We start from the raw sequence: 15,694 nt of genomic DNA on the forward strand, positions 1-15,694 counted from the left end.
CCTACATAACACTTAGGTGCGTACATAAAATCGCATTTGACTTTTTTGCCAGTGGCACTGACAATAACAAATTCAGCCTTCACCTTGAACTGTTTCCTTATGATTCATACTTACTTCTAGATTGAAATAACTTCACATATTTATTCGAACAAAAAAACCTTTAAACGAAATCAATAGGTTTGACTTAAAAACTGACACAAACATACTCTTATCGAAACTATAACAACAACGATTTGATATGAGGTCAATACAGGTTATGTAGAAAGAAACAACGATATGCATATCAACATGGGTAAAGATTAACTTTATAATGAAGTTAAAGTGATTAACGTTCTATAATACTTAATTGAAGAAACAAAACTTGAAATAAAAGTACTTTTTTTAAGTCATGAAAGCTCGTATTTCAAGAAAACATTTATGAGAGTAAGATTATCGCCGGTAATGTATCACTATTACACTTTATTGAAATCTCAAAGGGCTGCAGCGGGTTAGCTTCTACCAAGATCTTATCCCAAAGATTCGAGACACAGTCCAATATACAAAAGAGAAAATAAAACAAAACACATACGAAAAACCAAATAACTTTAATTACCAAGAGAGACAAATCGACACGACACAACTAATGAGTATTAAAAAAAGACACACACTTTACGCAAATATTTCTATCAAATACTTGAGTCCGGATCCACGTTCACTTTTTAGTTTTATATTCACAAAACCAAAGCCCAGTCCTCCTCTAGTTATAGAAGCTTCGGCCTTCCCGTCGTGTAGATCCTTGATAGCTATGCCTTTAATCTTCTGGTCACCTGCTGGGTACTCGAAGTATACCTCTTCTTCTCTCTTGATCAATGGTATGGCAGTAGACTCGATCATTTTGTCATAGACTTTGCGAACGAGACCAGTTTGGTCATACACATGGCCAACGTATACACTACTGCTTTGCACTAAAGCTAGTAAAGTCACCACGAGGATAAATTCTTTAAGCATTTTTGCTAACTTTGTTTATAGTACTGGTCTGACTGAGTTGTGAGAAGGTACTGTCATTGTTAACCAGTGTGTGAACGAGACGGATTGATATGCAAGAATGAAAGGTCAAACGGCTAGTAATTTAGCTCAGCGTTAAGATTATGCTTACATGGAGTTAACTGGTTGCTTTGGATTAATAGTTTTGATTGGTTGTTACATCACGATTTTTTTGTGAAAAAAACACTTTTTTTCTTAAAATTAACACTTATGTACACTTTTTTAGTAAAAAAAAATTTAGACTATTTTATCTTGCAGTCTTCACCCGTAGATTTCTATTTGGAAGTTAAAACCGGATCCTCGTTCGCTCTTCAGCTTAATATTTGCAAAGCCAAATCCAATACCTCCCTGAGTGATAGAAGGTTCAGCTAGAGCGTTATCCATGTCCTTTATAGCAATACCTTTGATTTTATCACCATTACTCAGTTCGAAGTTAACGAATTTCTCTCTCTTTAGAAACGGTATAGAGTTCGCTGACACGACCGTTTCATAGACTTTTCTCGTACCATTCTGTTCCCAAGTTTGACCAACGATGACGGATTTAGCGCACACTGTCGAAATGACGGCACATAGTAGTAATATCTTAAACATGTTTGTCAGTAGGTACGTCTGGTCCCGTGGGCGAGTGGTTACTGAATGATATTTAGTGCAAAGGTCAATTGTTCTTGTTTTAAGAACGTGTTTACATGAGGAAATAATGATGTTTAGACTTATTTTGTTTTGCAAGGGCTTCATTGAAATTGTTCGAGCTTTAGTTGTAAATAAATGTTGTATGATATGATACAATCAAAAGTGATTCATTGTCTTTAAGTGTGACGTGCAATGAAATATATATTTTTTAATCGTAAGAACAGGTTTCTAATCTGAAAATTTAATTGACAATTATTAATTCATTATTTTATTTTCAATTAATAATTACTAATAAAAATACGAAATACAGTTTGAGAAGATCTAGAGTAGCCTAAATATTTACCATCACCAAAAAAACAGTCCTTCAATATATTTTATTGCTCCCATGTAACACTTTCCTAAAATTGTTTAAAGCACATGAGCGAACGTTCGTCCACAAGGCATCTGAGGTCAGAATATCATATCACCAGCCTTCACAAAACACTCGAAAACCAACCTTATGCCATTGCAATAAGAGCTCCACTCTCGGTAATTCCCAAATTAAATTAATATTTTGATAAGCAGGGGAGTAAATAAGTGAGCTCCATACATTTATCTGAGTAATCATTTCTGGGAATTGGTTGGATCTCTTTATTATTGTAGCTGTTAGTAAATGTGTTAATATTATGATAAATAGGTTATTTATTTACATTTATTTACGACGTGCTTTAGAAACGAGTCGCCATAGCAGACCAGTGATTGAACTACTCGTTAAATGTTGATCAGTTTTCCTGTTAACATAACATTTTTATTCTAGATTCTTAGGTCGATTTTTAACAAGGTAGCCTGGAGTCGAGAATTTGGTGATTGATAAGCATGTAAGTCTAGCACCTGATCTCTCTCCGGTGGTGTTGGATTGCCGTCCCATCAGGCTATGAGAGTGAAACACCATTGAGCTGTGTCCCGCCTGGGACGAGCAGCGCAATGTGTTGGCGTCATATACCGGACAGGACTTCTCGCTGCCGTATTTGGTGAGAGTGATGATCGGCAGCGAGGCCGGCTGGAAAGCCGTAGATACCTTCTGCGAACAAGTAATATCGCAGAAGGAGGCGGCGGAGCGGGTCTGTGAGGCAGACGCTCATGCGGACCCAATTCGTCGCCGGAGGGTGGGCAGGCGTCGGACGCGTTACGCCGCCCAGATGCCGCCCTAGCAGCAGCCAGTGGGTAGCAGACCGGGGAACTCCTGCTACCTGCATTGCACGAGCTGCTGCTGAGATGGATCGCCAGTAGACGGAGGCGACCAGCCACTGCCGAGAGGTCACGAAAGTCGTCTTTGGTCCTCGTGGCCCCTCTCTAAAAGGCAGAAGACGGCACAAACGCTGAGGTTTTTAGTGGGTGCAAGCCCCACATAACCTCACCGTCTCCCCGGGCGGTGTGTGTATGCGTCAGGCATTTTCCTCAGCTGAAACAAAAAAATAAAAAAAATAAAAGGCTATGAGAGTGAAGGAGTAGTGAGTGCACCTGCAAATGCTTGTGTGCACTATAATATGTGAGCCTGCAGATAACTTCAGAGAGAACAGCCACCGTGGCCTACAATTGACATCGAATAATTAAAAAATATAAGCTACTTAAATTTCAGTATACATGGGAAAAGGCTAGCCTTATGATATAATGGAGACTATATCTTCAACAGAAAGCATTGCACCTCGAAAATCAACAGTTAGCGTAACTAAGATATCTAACAAGTCAACAGCATCAACCACAAAACAAGCGAATATGTGCCTTGCCATCTCAACATTAAGGTTTAATTTCCACAAATTAATTAGCGAAATGGATCCAGTACATTTGTAGTAGGAACGGCATACAGACAAGTCAAATGTTTGAGCACTATTTCATATTAATTACTCGTTTGCTGAGATTTTAAGTAAATTAACTGCTGTCATTTGAACATCCTTCGGCAGTCGATAACGACGGTAATCAGAAGACAGAAAGTCGGACAACCAGTCTTACCAACGAGTATCGATTTGCCCGAGTAATTGGGTTGAGGACACAGTCAGATAGGCAGTTACTCCATGTAAAACACTGGTACTCAGCTGCATCCGAGCCCAAGATAGTTGGGAAAAGGCTAGGCAGATAATAAACCAGCGTGGCAATGTGGCCAGCCCTTTGGGGTTGATTGCCTCAGATAGCTATGTGGATAAGTTCTTCGATACGTAATTTAAAGTTTTATCACTGTGACTCACACTTAATGCCCAAATGACAATTGAAATGAGTTCTGATTACTTTTAAACATGATTGACTCAATTGGTCTCGTACTTATATTGACAAATTACATGAACGTGTTTTAAAACATTTACAATTTAAGTATAGTAAGCATTATTAATTATTGATAGCAATCGTACTCTCGTAAATAATATTATTTTAATGCGTTTCATATTTAACTTGTAATTACCTGGAAAGGTCCGTTCCACTAATTAATATCCAATATCATTTGTAATAAATAATTTATTGCTTTCGTTTGGATTCAATATAATATGTGGAATTGTTTATCGGTTTCATATTATTACGATTTCAGAGAAGCTGATCGTTATTAATTCTGGGTAGTTGTACATATGCGTAGTGTAATATAATAAAATAATACCAGTTTGTTTTATCTCACAAATAAAACATCTCTTCATAGCCTGGACTGTCCCACAGCTAGGAAAAGGGCATCTCATTTTATTTTTAAACTTTTCGATCCATCGAACATTCCCACCAATCATTGTAGGCGTTCAGGTTGTCCCATCAGTACCGGAGTCTATATATACAGTGGAAATTTTACGGTAAATGTGTTATTTATTACATTTTACAGATATACCAGTACAAACACCCCGATTTGATCAACCTCTATTTTGTTAATCTTCTTTATCAAACTGCTTCATTTGAATAAAACAATTTAAAACAAGTCATCGTTTATTAAAATTAACAAATAAAAGTCTTATATAGCGTAGACTTCGACAAGAAACTTATAACCATGACTTCTTTGACTTTCCAAATGGATCGTCACATTATGCTGTCCAATACCCCCAGACTTGACATAGCTCAATCCTTTACCTTCCAAATCGCTGACACTTATAGCTTCAATAATTTCATTGTCAACTCCTGTCACAGTAAAATCTTCATCCCTCACAATGAAAGGTATAGCGTATTTACTATGAGTTTCATGGTAAATCAGATGGGCACCAAAGGTACTTCCTACGAAGAAGTTGCCACGAGCTTGAGCTGATACCAGGGCCGCAGCAAATAAAAGAAGTGCGGTGATCAGAATTTTCGACGCCATCTTGGATTGGTGTGATGAACGTGGGTTTGAGATGGCTTTATAAAGGGTTGCTAATGTGTTCTGTTGTGGTTTTTTTATCTTAGGTTAATCATAAAGTTAGGTTTAGGTCATTTTATTTCGATTATTGCGGTTTTGATATTGGTTAAAAATAAAAGAATATATCAATTTAAAAAAAAATAGAACGATTTTATTAAAACTTATACTTAGGCCCTTCTAGCTAGATAGAAAGGTATGCCAGCCATACAGCGTTGACACACGGCATTCAATATTAACAGTTAATACCAAAACTTAATTACAATAATAAAACTATTGTCTCTGACCGGATATTACCAAAACGTGAGGAGTCACAAAATAGTCCCATATTTTATGGAGCTGATAAAACAAAGCGTTATAAAACGTCGCAACTACCATAAAGTATGCATTATCACCTACCATAAATTCATAGAGGTACGGACCATAAGTTACCACATCTTTGAAGGAGGCGTGATTATAATGGGCTATAATAATGTTTAAGTAGCTCTAATGAGGGCTCTAAGAGATCAAAAGGGTGAACGGTACCGTTTTTTCTGGGGACAACCGGTTTCGGAAAGGTTCTATTAATTATTCCAGCAGAGGTTATGTATGAGCTCGTTTATTGTGGCCCATAAACTTGAGATATTTGAAGGTTTTATCGATGATTTGGTTTAGTGAGACGTTGAAATGTTGCTTTGGAGATATCGATGAATAGACTATAGACCTCTTGTGCTATTGGAAGTTGTATCACCAAAACGTTTTACTGTGGGGTTTTGTATATAATTTAGGCTGCTAATATGTAGGGCCACAGTTGAAAGAAAAGTTAAGATAGTTTAGCTAAAGAGTGTGTTGAACGGCGCTTATCTCAATAAATACTACTCCGATTTGAAAAGTTCTTTCACTGTTAGATAGCCCATAAATATAGGTAGGTAGACTTTTATTCTTGTGCGAACGCGGATGAAACCACTAGTTCAAACTAGCTGTTTATAAGCTGTGAAGAACGCTAATCTAATCTTAATGATATACGCTATACTTATCTCAGTAAACTGCTGACTACTCGTTAATACATTCGCGAGAGCCGATAACACACCGATCACGGCCACTTATCACCCAAATATCGCTCTTATCACTAAATATTATTTTAATTACATTTCTAATCGGAGCTAATTAATCGTAGCTTTAACGGAACATGCTTGCCGTTTCAGTTTCTTATAAGTCACGTTATGAATGGAAACATAAGAATATTATTACTATGTGTGTCTATAGTCTGTGGACCGTTTGAGAGTGAAGCCAGTGTTTATATAAAGCCTGAAGTTGAGAAGTACGCGAGTGAGAGACCAGTGAACTTCTATGGTGATGATCTTCAGCATAGACAAGTGGCCCCGACTTTGTATCAAACTGTCAACAAGTATTATTGTTCCTTGGACTCCATTTTAGAAGGTGAGTGATGAAATCTTTGATTTTATGAGTTTTTTTGGTCAACTTACACAGGTTTTGTATTTTTTTTTAATGAAAAAGAATAAAAAAAAAATAGGTAAATTACGAGTAGCTTAACCTTTTTTTGAGGACTTCATTTGTGCGGATATTCACTTGATTTAGTTAGAACTGTAGTTTTAATAGATACATGAAAACCTATGGATGGACAATTTATATTTTTCTTTAGATACATATTTAAAAACATATACTGAAATAAATAATGGGTATGATTTAAGCTGTCACCAATTTAATTCATTTTGTGTTTCTTAAATAATAGGGTTTGCCCTCAAAATAGTAGATTTGTCACCAAATGTAGTCACCAAACAATATAAAATCATTTCCACAATAAATTACCGAAAATCATGGAGATATGGGGTCAAGTACCAAATAAATGATTTTGTATGTATTATAATAGGTTTGTCCTAATAGTATTTAAGCAAACTAATTTAAAGAGATCACCAATAAATCATATATTATATCACTAGAAAATTTCATGAAGGTCTAAAAATGTAGGGTGGTCGTCATCATCATTTCAACCAAAAGAGTCTACTACTTAACTGGCCATGTGCCTCCCCCCAAGGGCTTTAGTTTCCACAGGTAGTATAAATATATTTAAATTAAATTTCTAGCTGAATAGTAAATAAAACAATTAATCAAAGTCAAAATAATCAATATTTGGTTTAGTCTAAGAATGACTGATTCGCGAAATGACTACATGGTATATAATTGACCAATTCTTGAAATGTACAATTCTTTAAATGACTGATTCTATAAAAGACCGATTCTATAAATGACCGATTCTTCAAATGACTGATTTATCAATTCTATGAATGTGTGTGAATATCGTAAATAAAATGCTACGTAAGGGTTTGCAAATCATATATTTCAAGTAGTTTCAAAAAATAACTTGTATATTGCCACGTACTACATTTTGTAACGCAAAAGTAAACATTTATTCGGTTTCTTTTCATAAAATCAACAGTTATCAAAAAGTCCAATTAAAAAGTAAAATATGTGGTTATAATGATTTATATTCAACTACATATTCCTAAGTGATTTATTTCTTATTTTTTATAATTGTTGATTTTTTGATAATTGATTTAATGACTTTTTGATAACTGTTGATTTTTTAAAAATAAAAAGAATAAATAATAATAAATGTTTACTTTTGAGCTAACGTGACATTATAACCGCATATTTGACTTTTTGATTGGACTTTTTGATAACTTGATTTTATGAAAAGAAACCGAATAAATGTTTACTTTTGGGTTACTTACAAAATGTAGTACGTGGCATTATACAAGTTATTTTTTGAAACTACTTGAAATATATGATTTGCAAACCTTTACATAGCATTTTATTTACGATATTCACACACATTCATAGAATTGATAAATCAGTCATTTGAAGAATCGGTCATTTATAGAATCGGTCTTTTATAGAATCAGTCATTTGTAGAATCAGTCATTTCAAGATTTGGTCAATTATAGACCATGTAGTCATTTCGCGAATCAGTCATTCTTAGACTAAACCCAATATTTATTGTTAAAAATCTCACTGCCCGCGCCCCGCATCGTATGATCGTACCTACAACCAACCTACAACCCATTCGTTGAGGCCCGAAAGCGCGCCAATTTGTCTCCCTTCCCTTCCTCTTCCCTTTGAACATATTTTTATTAAAATTATAAACTGATGTATTAAATTGGTAACGAATACATTATTTTAATAACTGAACGAAATAAAATGTAACTACTGTATTGGTGACAAAATAACAAATAAAAAGGAGTCGCAGTCAGGGATCGATTAATCGATTTATTTGGTGACAGATCTACCATTTTGAGCACCAAGCTATTATTTAAGTAATAAAACTATTATTATAAGAACGAAGTTTATATTCATGTAATGCACTACAATTTTATTGGTAATCCATCTCATATTTTACACATTATATTAACAATAATTTGCTAATTCATACCTGGGAACACTCTTTGTTTATCTGAGAACGAAAATATTTCGTGGCGATAGATCTATTTATTAGGTGATACAACTTGATGACAAATATAAATTTTGGTGACAAAAAATATAGTTCCCATAAATAATTGTTTTGTTTTCCACCTGAACCAGAAGTAATTAACAACATAATCTTCCTCATACTATCTTATCTATTACGCCATATTTAGTGCCGCAAAATAATATTTTTTCACTGGAATTAAAACACAGAATATTTTATAATACTTCAAAATCCACGGACAAGAATGCATGAGTTTTCCCTACACTATCGAATTGATGACTGAATGTAGTAAAATAATGATCCATAATGCTTACGACTTATCTATTTGGAGGATTATGTAGTCTTTAAACATTGATAAATGATTATTTATGTAGCCATATATATGACGTAACGAACGAATAAGATTTTTAGAACAGTTTACGCCCTACTATACTGTATTATTTATTATGTCATTTGAAATATGTTCGCCGTCAAAATGAAATTTGAGTAGCAACACTATTGCAATATTTGAAGCCAGTAATGATAGTTGTATGTTATGGTAATAAAACAAAAAAAAAAATGGATATAAGGGTGAATTTCAACAGGTCCAATAAAATCTTCATTTCCGTGGATTTTTTATACTTCAACTTTAGAACAAGAAAAAATAGTGTTTACTAAAGTTTTTGATAAGATATGTATTCTTACTTAATATCTAGTAGATAGCTTAAAAAACTAACGAGATATACAAGACTAAAATTTTCATGCCACGGCGGTGAAACATGCATGCACGGCAATGAAACATGCGTCCATGGCAATGAAAACTATTCCTGCAGCCATCGTTTTGACATATCTTTCTCTTTCTTTTCTTAAATACTCCTCTAGTAAAACAACCTAAGTGAACCTGAACCTGAAGTGGTGTGTGTAAGTTTATAATTTAGTGAGGTGAACGTGGAAATATCTTTTTGTAGTTGACTATATAGTACAAATTGTTTTTTTTTCTTAATGATGCCGTGGCGATGAAAACATAAGTCACGGTAATGAAACATGCGGCCACGGCAATGAAACGAAATTGTTTTACAAGGCATGGCAATGAAAATTTTTTCATTGCTGTGTATTTTTTTTCATTTCCATAGCAAATTTTGACCACGGAAACCACGGAAATGAGAGCACGGCAATGAATATCAAGGCAAAAACATCAAAAAACTAAAAATCTGTTAATAATTCACAGTAATTAACACGTCACAAATAAACATAAGATAGATGGCATTGTACCGAATGATCAATTAAGAGGACAAACTTATTCAAACAGAAGTAAGACCTATCCACGGCGATGAAAGAAAAAATGTCCAGTGATAAAAAAATTGCATACTTGCATTTATGGCGCGAAAACGCAGGCACGTGCACAAGTCATTCCACGTCGAACACTTGATGTCCACTAATATGCAACATTTAGCGCACAGCGGGAGGGACGCAAACCGTTAGAAAAAGGAATATTCTTAAATATGTTTAGGACATGGCGATGAATGGTGGTTCTGGGACAAACTATTTTTTATTTACCATTTGTTGTATTGTTTAAATATTTCAACAAATGTAGTCCGTAATAATACTTTAACTATTCACGAATCAAATAAAAGTAGGTTTTAATATAAATAACTAATACATTTTTATCAATAAGGTCTAGTACACATCAAGGTGACGTGTGGACAAACACGGCAATGAAAGATTTTGAGGTTTATTTTTTTTTTTGGAGAACCAATTAATCCTATTAACAAAATATTTAGTGCTACACATAGATTACTATTTCACCTACTTAGAAAAAAATATTAGAATATTATAACAATGATTTTTAGTACCGATTTCATCGATGCCACGCAATTTTTGGTCCCGGGAAATTCACCCATAAATAATTTATCTACAGGTATCTGTTTAATACTGATAAATTGCGCAAGTTATTAGTGGGATGTCGTCAGGTAGTCTGTATGGAAGGAAACATGCTGCGCCGACCATAAATATAAGTTAGAATAAGGGTAGAATGATTGCGTATAAAACTAGAAATACCGAGGAAATTAAAGGAAAACCTTTATTATCAATAACACAAAACAATAACAAATACCGAATGGAAAATTCTGTTCAGCATTATGCTAGTGCCTGACAATGATTTTCAACTGGTTTTCTTGTTTGTTATAGATGACATATCATCAAATGAGTTCCCTGGCTTTGATCGAAAAGAATCTTTTAGTAAGTTGACCCTTACCTACTGGATCTTTACTTTCCAGGGATGTGTAAATTATACAACAAATATCGCACATTTAATAAAATAATGTTAAATATATACGAACAAATGTAGGTATACGTTAATGTGCTCTTTTGCACTTGTACAAATTATATACCTAAACGTTTTATATGAATGACTCTATCTACTGGGGAAAACCACATGAAAATTCATTCATTAGTTTTAAGTGTACGCGAATTGGCGGAAGCGACCGAGGTTTTCCCTTCATATCGGTAATAAGATTAATTTTACAATCAAAACATTGTAGATTATGGCGTCTGTGAAGATGTAATATCATTGACTGTCGGTTTCAGTCTAGGAGAGCATGGGTAGCAAATGCCTTCGAGTCAAATACCGGATGTAGCATAGTCGCCCTTACTCTAAGATAGCCACGTGTCTGTTTGGGCTTATAGCATCCAAGTAAAATTTTATCTTTACCAATATGTTAAGTAATAAGCTATTAGCAGTGAGATGTGGTTAGGCTATATCGGTATATGTAATAGAACTATATAGTATGCACTAAAAACATACGCAGTTTTAGCAATCCTATTGCATTTATAATGGCAATGAGACACGGAACGAAAACTCCTATAATCATATGAAAGACTTAGGAAAATCGTCAAATCAGCGATTTAGACTTTGAGATCAAATATTGCAATCAGTTGTCAAAATATAAAGCTTTGTATTAAAAGGCAATCAATCATAGATAATCTAGAAGATAGGGTTTATGAGTAATAATCTCACCATGACTGACAATGTATATTTATCGAAGCTGATGCATAGAGAACCCTGTATTTTGGACTGCGTAGTTTCTGTATTTTGAACTGCGTTTTCGCGCGATAATCTTGTATGTGTTTATTTTCTATAAGATGACTAATTTCCGCAAGTCTTTTTGCCCACGACCTGTAGGACGCATAGGATAAAACATAGTCGTATGCCTGTAGATATCTAGGTACTCTGTGGCTATCTGCAACTGAAATAATTTTTGTAATCGTACCTTTCCGAATATCCGAACTTTTTTGCGTCAATATTTTTACCCTTGGCATTTAAAATAAAAAATATATTATAAGAACAGGCAATATTCTTCAAATTAATCAGATTTAATCAGGGAATGTGCTCGTCACTAAGTTCCTACTTAATTAGCAGTACCTAGGTATATTATGAACTTTGTACATTAAATTAACTGTTTTCTTTACAGGCAGTCATCTCATATTGTTCGGAACAAACGGCTGGGAGTTTCCCGTGCAAGATGTGAACCTTACGCTCAGATACCCACCGAATAATAATGTGGTAACTACCTATTTACCTATTACTCTTTATGTATTTACTTGTCTATTTAAGTAGTAGGTAGGTTGTAGGAGCGAAGGGCGAATGACCATGAAGTTATGTATGATCTGTGTGTCTCTTCAAAATTAAATGAGTTCGCCCCTTTGAAATTTGCCATAAAAGACACTTTAGGCGTAATAGTCAGTAAATAGAATTTCGTTCGCATATTTTGACTATATAGTGAAGTCACCTCGTAGTGGCAAAGTTATATGACAAGATTTGTATTTGATATGACATAATTTTAGAGCTAAATAAAATTTCCTTCTTTTGCTTTTTTTTCAGGCAAACGATTCCCTTGAGAACAAGATGCAAGATGAGGTGAGTTGTATTGTAATAATTATTTATAAATATGCTTTCTTTATGATTACATCAATGACAGTCGTTTTCCTTTCTTTTCAGATAGTGTTACCAAATGAGGATGAAGACTACCTCGTGACGGGTTTCAAAGTAATCATTTACATAGACGGCGAAAGTAGCCAGGGATATATTGTTGATGGAGGCGTTCTACAGGTTTGTTTCTATATATATAATAAATATACCAGAACTACATAAATTATTATATAATTACTACATCAGTGCACGAACTATTGGCAACGCCTGCGGAAAATCGCGTTCTTCAACAACGCAAGAAGTAATATTGCGTATCGTTTTTCATAAGGCGCTTAGATTATCTAGATGCTTTGAGACATTTTATTCAAACGCAGCCCAATATAATTATGTTAAATTAAAATAAATGGAAAGTCATCAAGAATGATGTGTTTTTAAGTCCAGTTACGGACCAGATTAACAAATTAGAAGTAAGATTTTTTTTTGTTAACGGTAGTTTAAAATGATCCGTTTTTTTTTACTCTTTTCAGGAATCAATAACTCTATCCTTCGTGAGCAGTCGGGTATCCACACTGATGTACGAGTTCTGGCTATACGGAGCCAGGAAGGATACTCCTGGTGTTGCTGAATTAAACTCCTCTTATCGGCTGTGTTACTGAACCGTTTTATTTACCAATGGAAATATACCTATATTGATTTTTTAATACATGAACTAATAAAATGTTTTTTCTTGTGCTCGTTTTGGGAGAAAGTTGTATGATGGAGCTAAGCTAAAGCTGGATTTAAGGGGTATTTTAGGCAGATATAATTATAAGCTTCAAAGTCGTTCCAAGTATTGCCAAATTCATGTGACAAGCTCTTTAATGCAATGTCTGCTATAAAGACAGGTACAAGAATTAGTTCTTGTACCTGGGGCCCGATTCTCCTAAGTTAATAATGTCAAAATCGAATAGAAAACGAATCGCAATAGCAGTTTTAACCATAACATTCTCATACTAATAAAAGACCAATCGTATTCGATTGACATTTGATTGGTGTGCGATTGGTCTGCTATTTTGGTGATTTTGGTATATACGGTAGTTTGCTCTACAATCATATTGCAATCGTAAATCATTTGCAGACAGAATGATTCATTATGAATGACAGATAAGGATAAAAACGTTTATTTCAAAGAAAAAATAGCGGAATGCCACATACGCTTCAATCGTAATCGAGTCGGGATTGGATCGCAGTCGAATGTGAATCGTATGTTGCTTAAGTAAAATTAGGAGAATCGGGCCCCTGGATAAAGCACGACAAATAAAAATGTGTCAAAAACCGCACGAGATTGTAACCTTACCAACCATCTAACTTTGGGCTGGTTTTATTATTATTTTTCCGACCACTAGACCAACTGTTACTGTTACAGCCTTTTTATCGTCCCACTGCTGGGCACAGGCCTCCTCTCACACGGAGAGGGATTGAGCATTAATCACCACGCTTGATCAATGCGGGTTAGTGATTTCAGACTTTATAGTCCAGGTTTCATCAAACAACCAACGAGACTGTTTATTCCTCACAGGTGTTACATCTACAGGTAAATCAAATAAGTAATCCGAGTCCCAAAGATGTATAATTCACAGAAGCGTCCTTATTTGAAAGACCCTCTCTCGTATGTCCAATTGGAGTCGTCAGGGCGTCACACGAGTATAAAGCAAAGGTTTATTGTAGCTGTAACGCCACCTGAGACACGTCTAGACTTGCTATAAAACTTATCTACGTACATAAACTATGAAGTTTTTGTATGACTAAAATGCTTTTTTAGGCAATATAATGGTGGAAAGGTGCAATCCCTAGCGGTGTTTGAAAATTTTCGTTTGGATTTAAAGTTAAATCCCAGGTTCTAATAAAAAAAAAAGTTGTAGACATCCTTAAAAATACACAATATTAAAGACACCTAGGTCTTCTTTAGCTCAGTGGCAGAGGATGCAGGACTTATAAAATCAGCATTGAACATTTACCTGTTTCGTTTCGCATATGATAAGAGTAATTCGCTGAGTTGCCGGCTAATCTCCAATAGGGGAAAGCCAGCAGAAGAAAAAACTGGTGGTGATGATGCACACCTGTATCTAGGGAACTACTCCAGTGTAGCAGTCTTTGATCAGCAGCCCGTTTGCCCAGTTTGCGGAAGCCCAGTTCTCATAAACATCTAACTACACTATAACTTCAAAAAACAATATACTCACAACCAGCTCCCATTACTCCAAGGGTAAGTCCTGGTAACATTCCTCTCCTCCGCCAGGATCCACACCAGAGCAGCCAGCAGCACCAGGAATCGGAACACGCTGAACGACGCCATCTTCTTTTAAAGATGGCCGCGCGTCACATGTTAACTGTCACTTTATGCACATTTATTGTTGATTGTTTTTAGGTAATGGAGATAATGTTGGTTACATTGGGTTTGATGTCCTATTAATGGAAGTTAGGCTTAAATTATTAAAACAAAAAGGCTGATTTCATACCTACTTGACATTGAAAATTCTAGCTAGACTTTTCTTAAAGAAAAGCGGGAAAATAAGCTTTTGAGCAGAGACTACGACCAGGCAATAATATAATGCAGCTGAAAAGTGGACTAATTAAAATCATGATAATTAGGCCAATAATTAGGTAAACAACCAACATTTAGCTCAAATATTAATACAAAACTTTGGGTCCGTAGAACTTTCGTTAAAAATACTACAAACCGAAACATTTGTTATCAAAGCAAGATTCCTAATGTATCCAATACAGGTATTAGAAATCCACATAGATACAAATCTAGTTTCGTTCGAGTGAGTATATTAAGCAGATAGGTTTATCCTAGTGGGTGGACATAGGCGGATAAGATAGGCCAGCCAGTCGGTTTGTTGTGCTGAATAGATTTGCATACGACACGATCATTTTGATGTTACCACGGTGCGTTTGGAATCAGAAGAGAAATCTGTATTGACAAAAAGACAGTTTAATATATGGAAGAAATGATTAAGACCCCTCGCAGATTACAAAACTATAATCGTTCGGAGTGTTCCCATGAGAAGCGAGTGAAACCACAAGCAAAGCTAGTATTCCATCAAACCTAGGTACAGTAATATGATGAACAGGACTAGTAAATGTGATCAAGATGAGGGCAATAACGGACAAATGTGAAAAGACAGGGCACAGGCCTCTTCTCATACAGAGAACAAATGAGCGTTTATCATCACTCGAACTAACTCACCGCGGATTGGCGATTTCAGACTTCTGAACTAGACTTTAAGGAGGTATATCTTCCTTCTTAAAATAAATACCTAACACATTTTTTTGAACCTTATTGTTTGAAAAC

General features: G+C 35.1%; 2 protein-coding genes across 3 annotated transcripts in view; one reads left to right on the forward strand and one right to left on the reverse strand.

The window, feature by feature from the left end:
* Nucleotides 1–14,782, reverse strand: part of LOC124642327 (protein Wnt-5b-like) — a 41,492-nt gene extending 26,710 nt beyond the window's left edge. Inside the window, exon 1 of the mRNA XM_047180712.1 lies at nucleotides 14,580–14,782. Coding sequence (XP_047036668.1) covers nucleotides 14,580–14,692 — 113 coding nt within the window. The 5' untranslated portion in view covers nucleotides 14,693–14,782. The remainder of the gene's footprint in view (nucleotides 1–14,579) is intronic.
* On the forward strand, nucleotides 6,037–13,070 carry LOC124642324. 2 transcript variants are annotated; one of them, XM_047180708.1, is made up of 6 exons: nucleotides 6,037–6,403; nucleotides 10,617–10,667; nucleotides 11,900–11,991; nucleotides 12,310–12,345; nucleotides 12,427–12,537; nucleotides 12,885–13,070. In XM_047180708.1, the coding sequence occupies exons 1-6, from the start codon at nucleotides 6,187–6,189 to the stop codon at nucleotides 13,011–13,013; spliced, it is 636 nt and encodes a 211-aa protein (XP_047036664.1). In that variant the 5' UTR covers nucleotides 6,037–6,186; the 3' UTR covers nucleotides 13,014–13,070. The 2 variants fall into 2 exon arrangements, with proteins under 2 accessions (XP_047036664.1, XP_047036665.1); XM_047180709.1 differs by lacking the exon at nucleotides 10,617–10,667 and having other exon boundaries at nucleotides 6,043–6,403.
* Nucleotides 14,783–15,694: the final 912 nt, after the last annotated feature.

This window comes from Helicoverpa zea, chromosome 24 (assembly GCF_022581195.2).
Source record: "Helicoverpa zea isolate HzStark_Cry1AcR chromosome 24, ilHelZeax1.1, whole genome shotgun sequence".
NCBI classification, from domain to species: Eukaryota; Metazoa; Arthropoda; class Insecta; order Lepidoptera; family Noctuidae; genus Helicoverpa; species Helicoverpa zea.

Excerpts from the sequence above, each read along its gene's own strand:
- LOC124642324 (XM_047180708.1), top strand. The coding sequence starts at position 6,187 with ATGAATGGAAACATAAGAATATTATTACTATGTGTGTCTATAGTCTGT. Across the intron at positions 6,404-10,616 it reads CTTGGACTCCATTTTAGAAG|ATGACATATCATCAAATGAG; the intron begins GTGAGTGATGAA and ends TGTTTGTTATAG. Across the intron at positions 12,538-12,884 it reads TTGATGGAGGCGTTCTACAG|GAATCAATAACTCTATCCTT; the intron begins GTTTGTTTCTAT and ends TACTCTTTTCAG.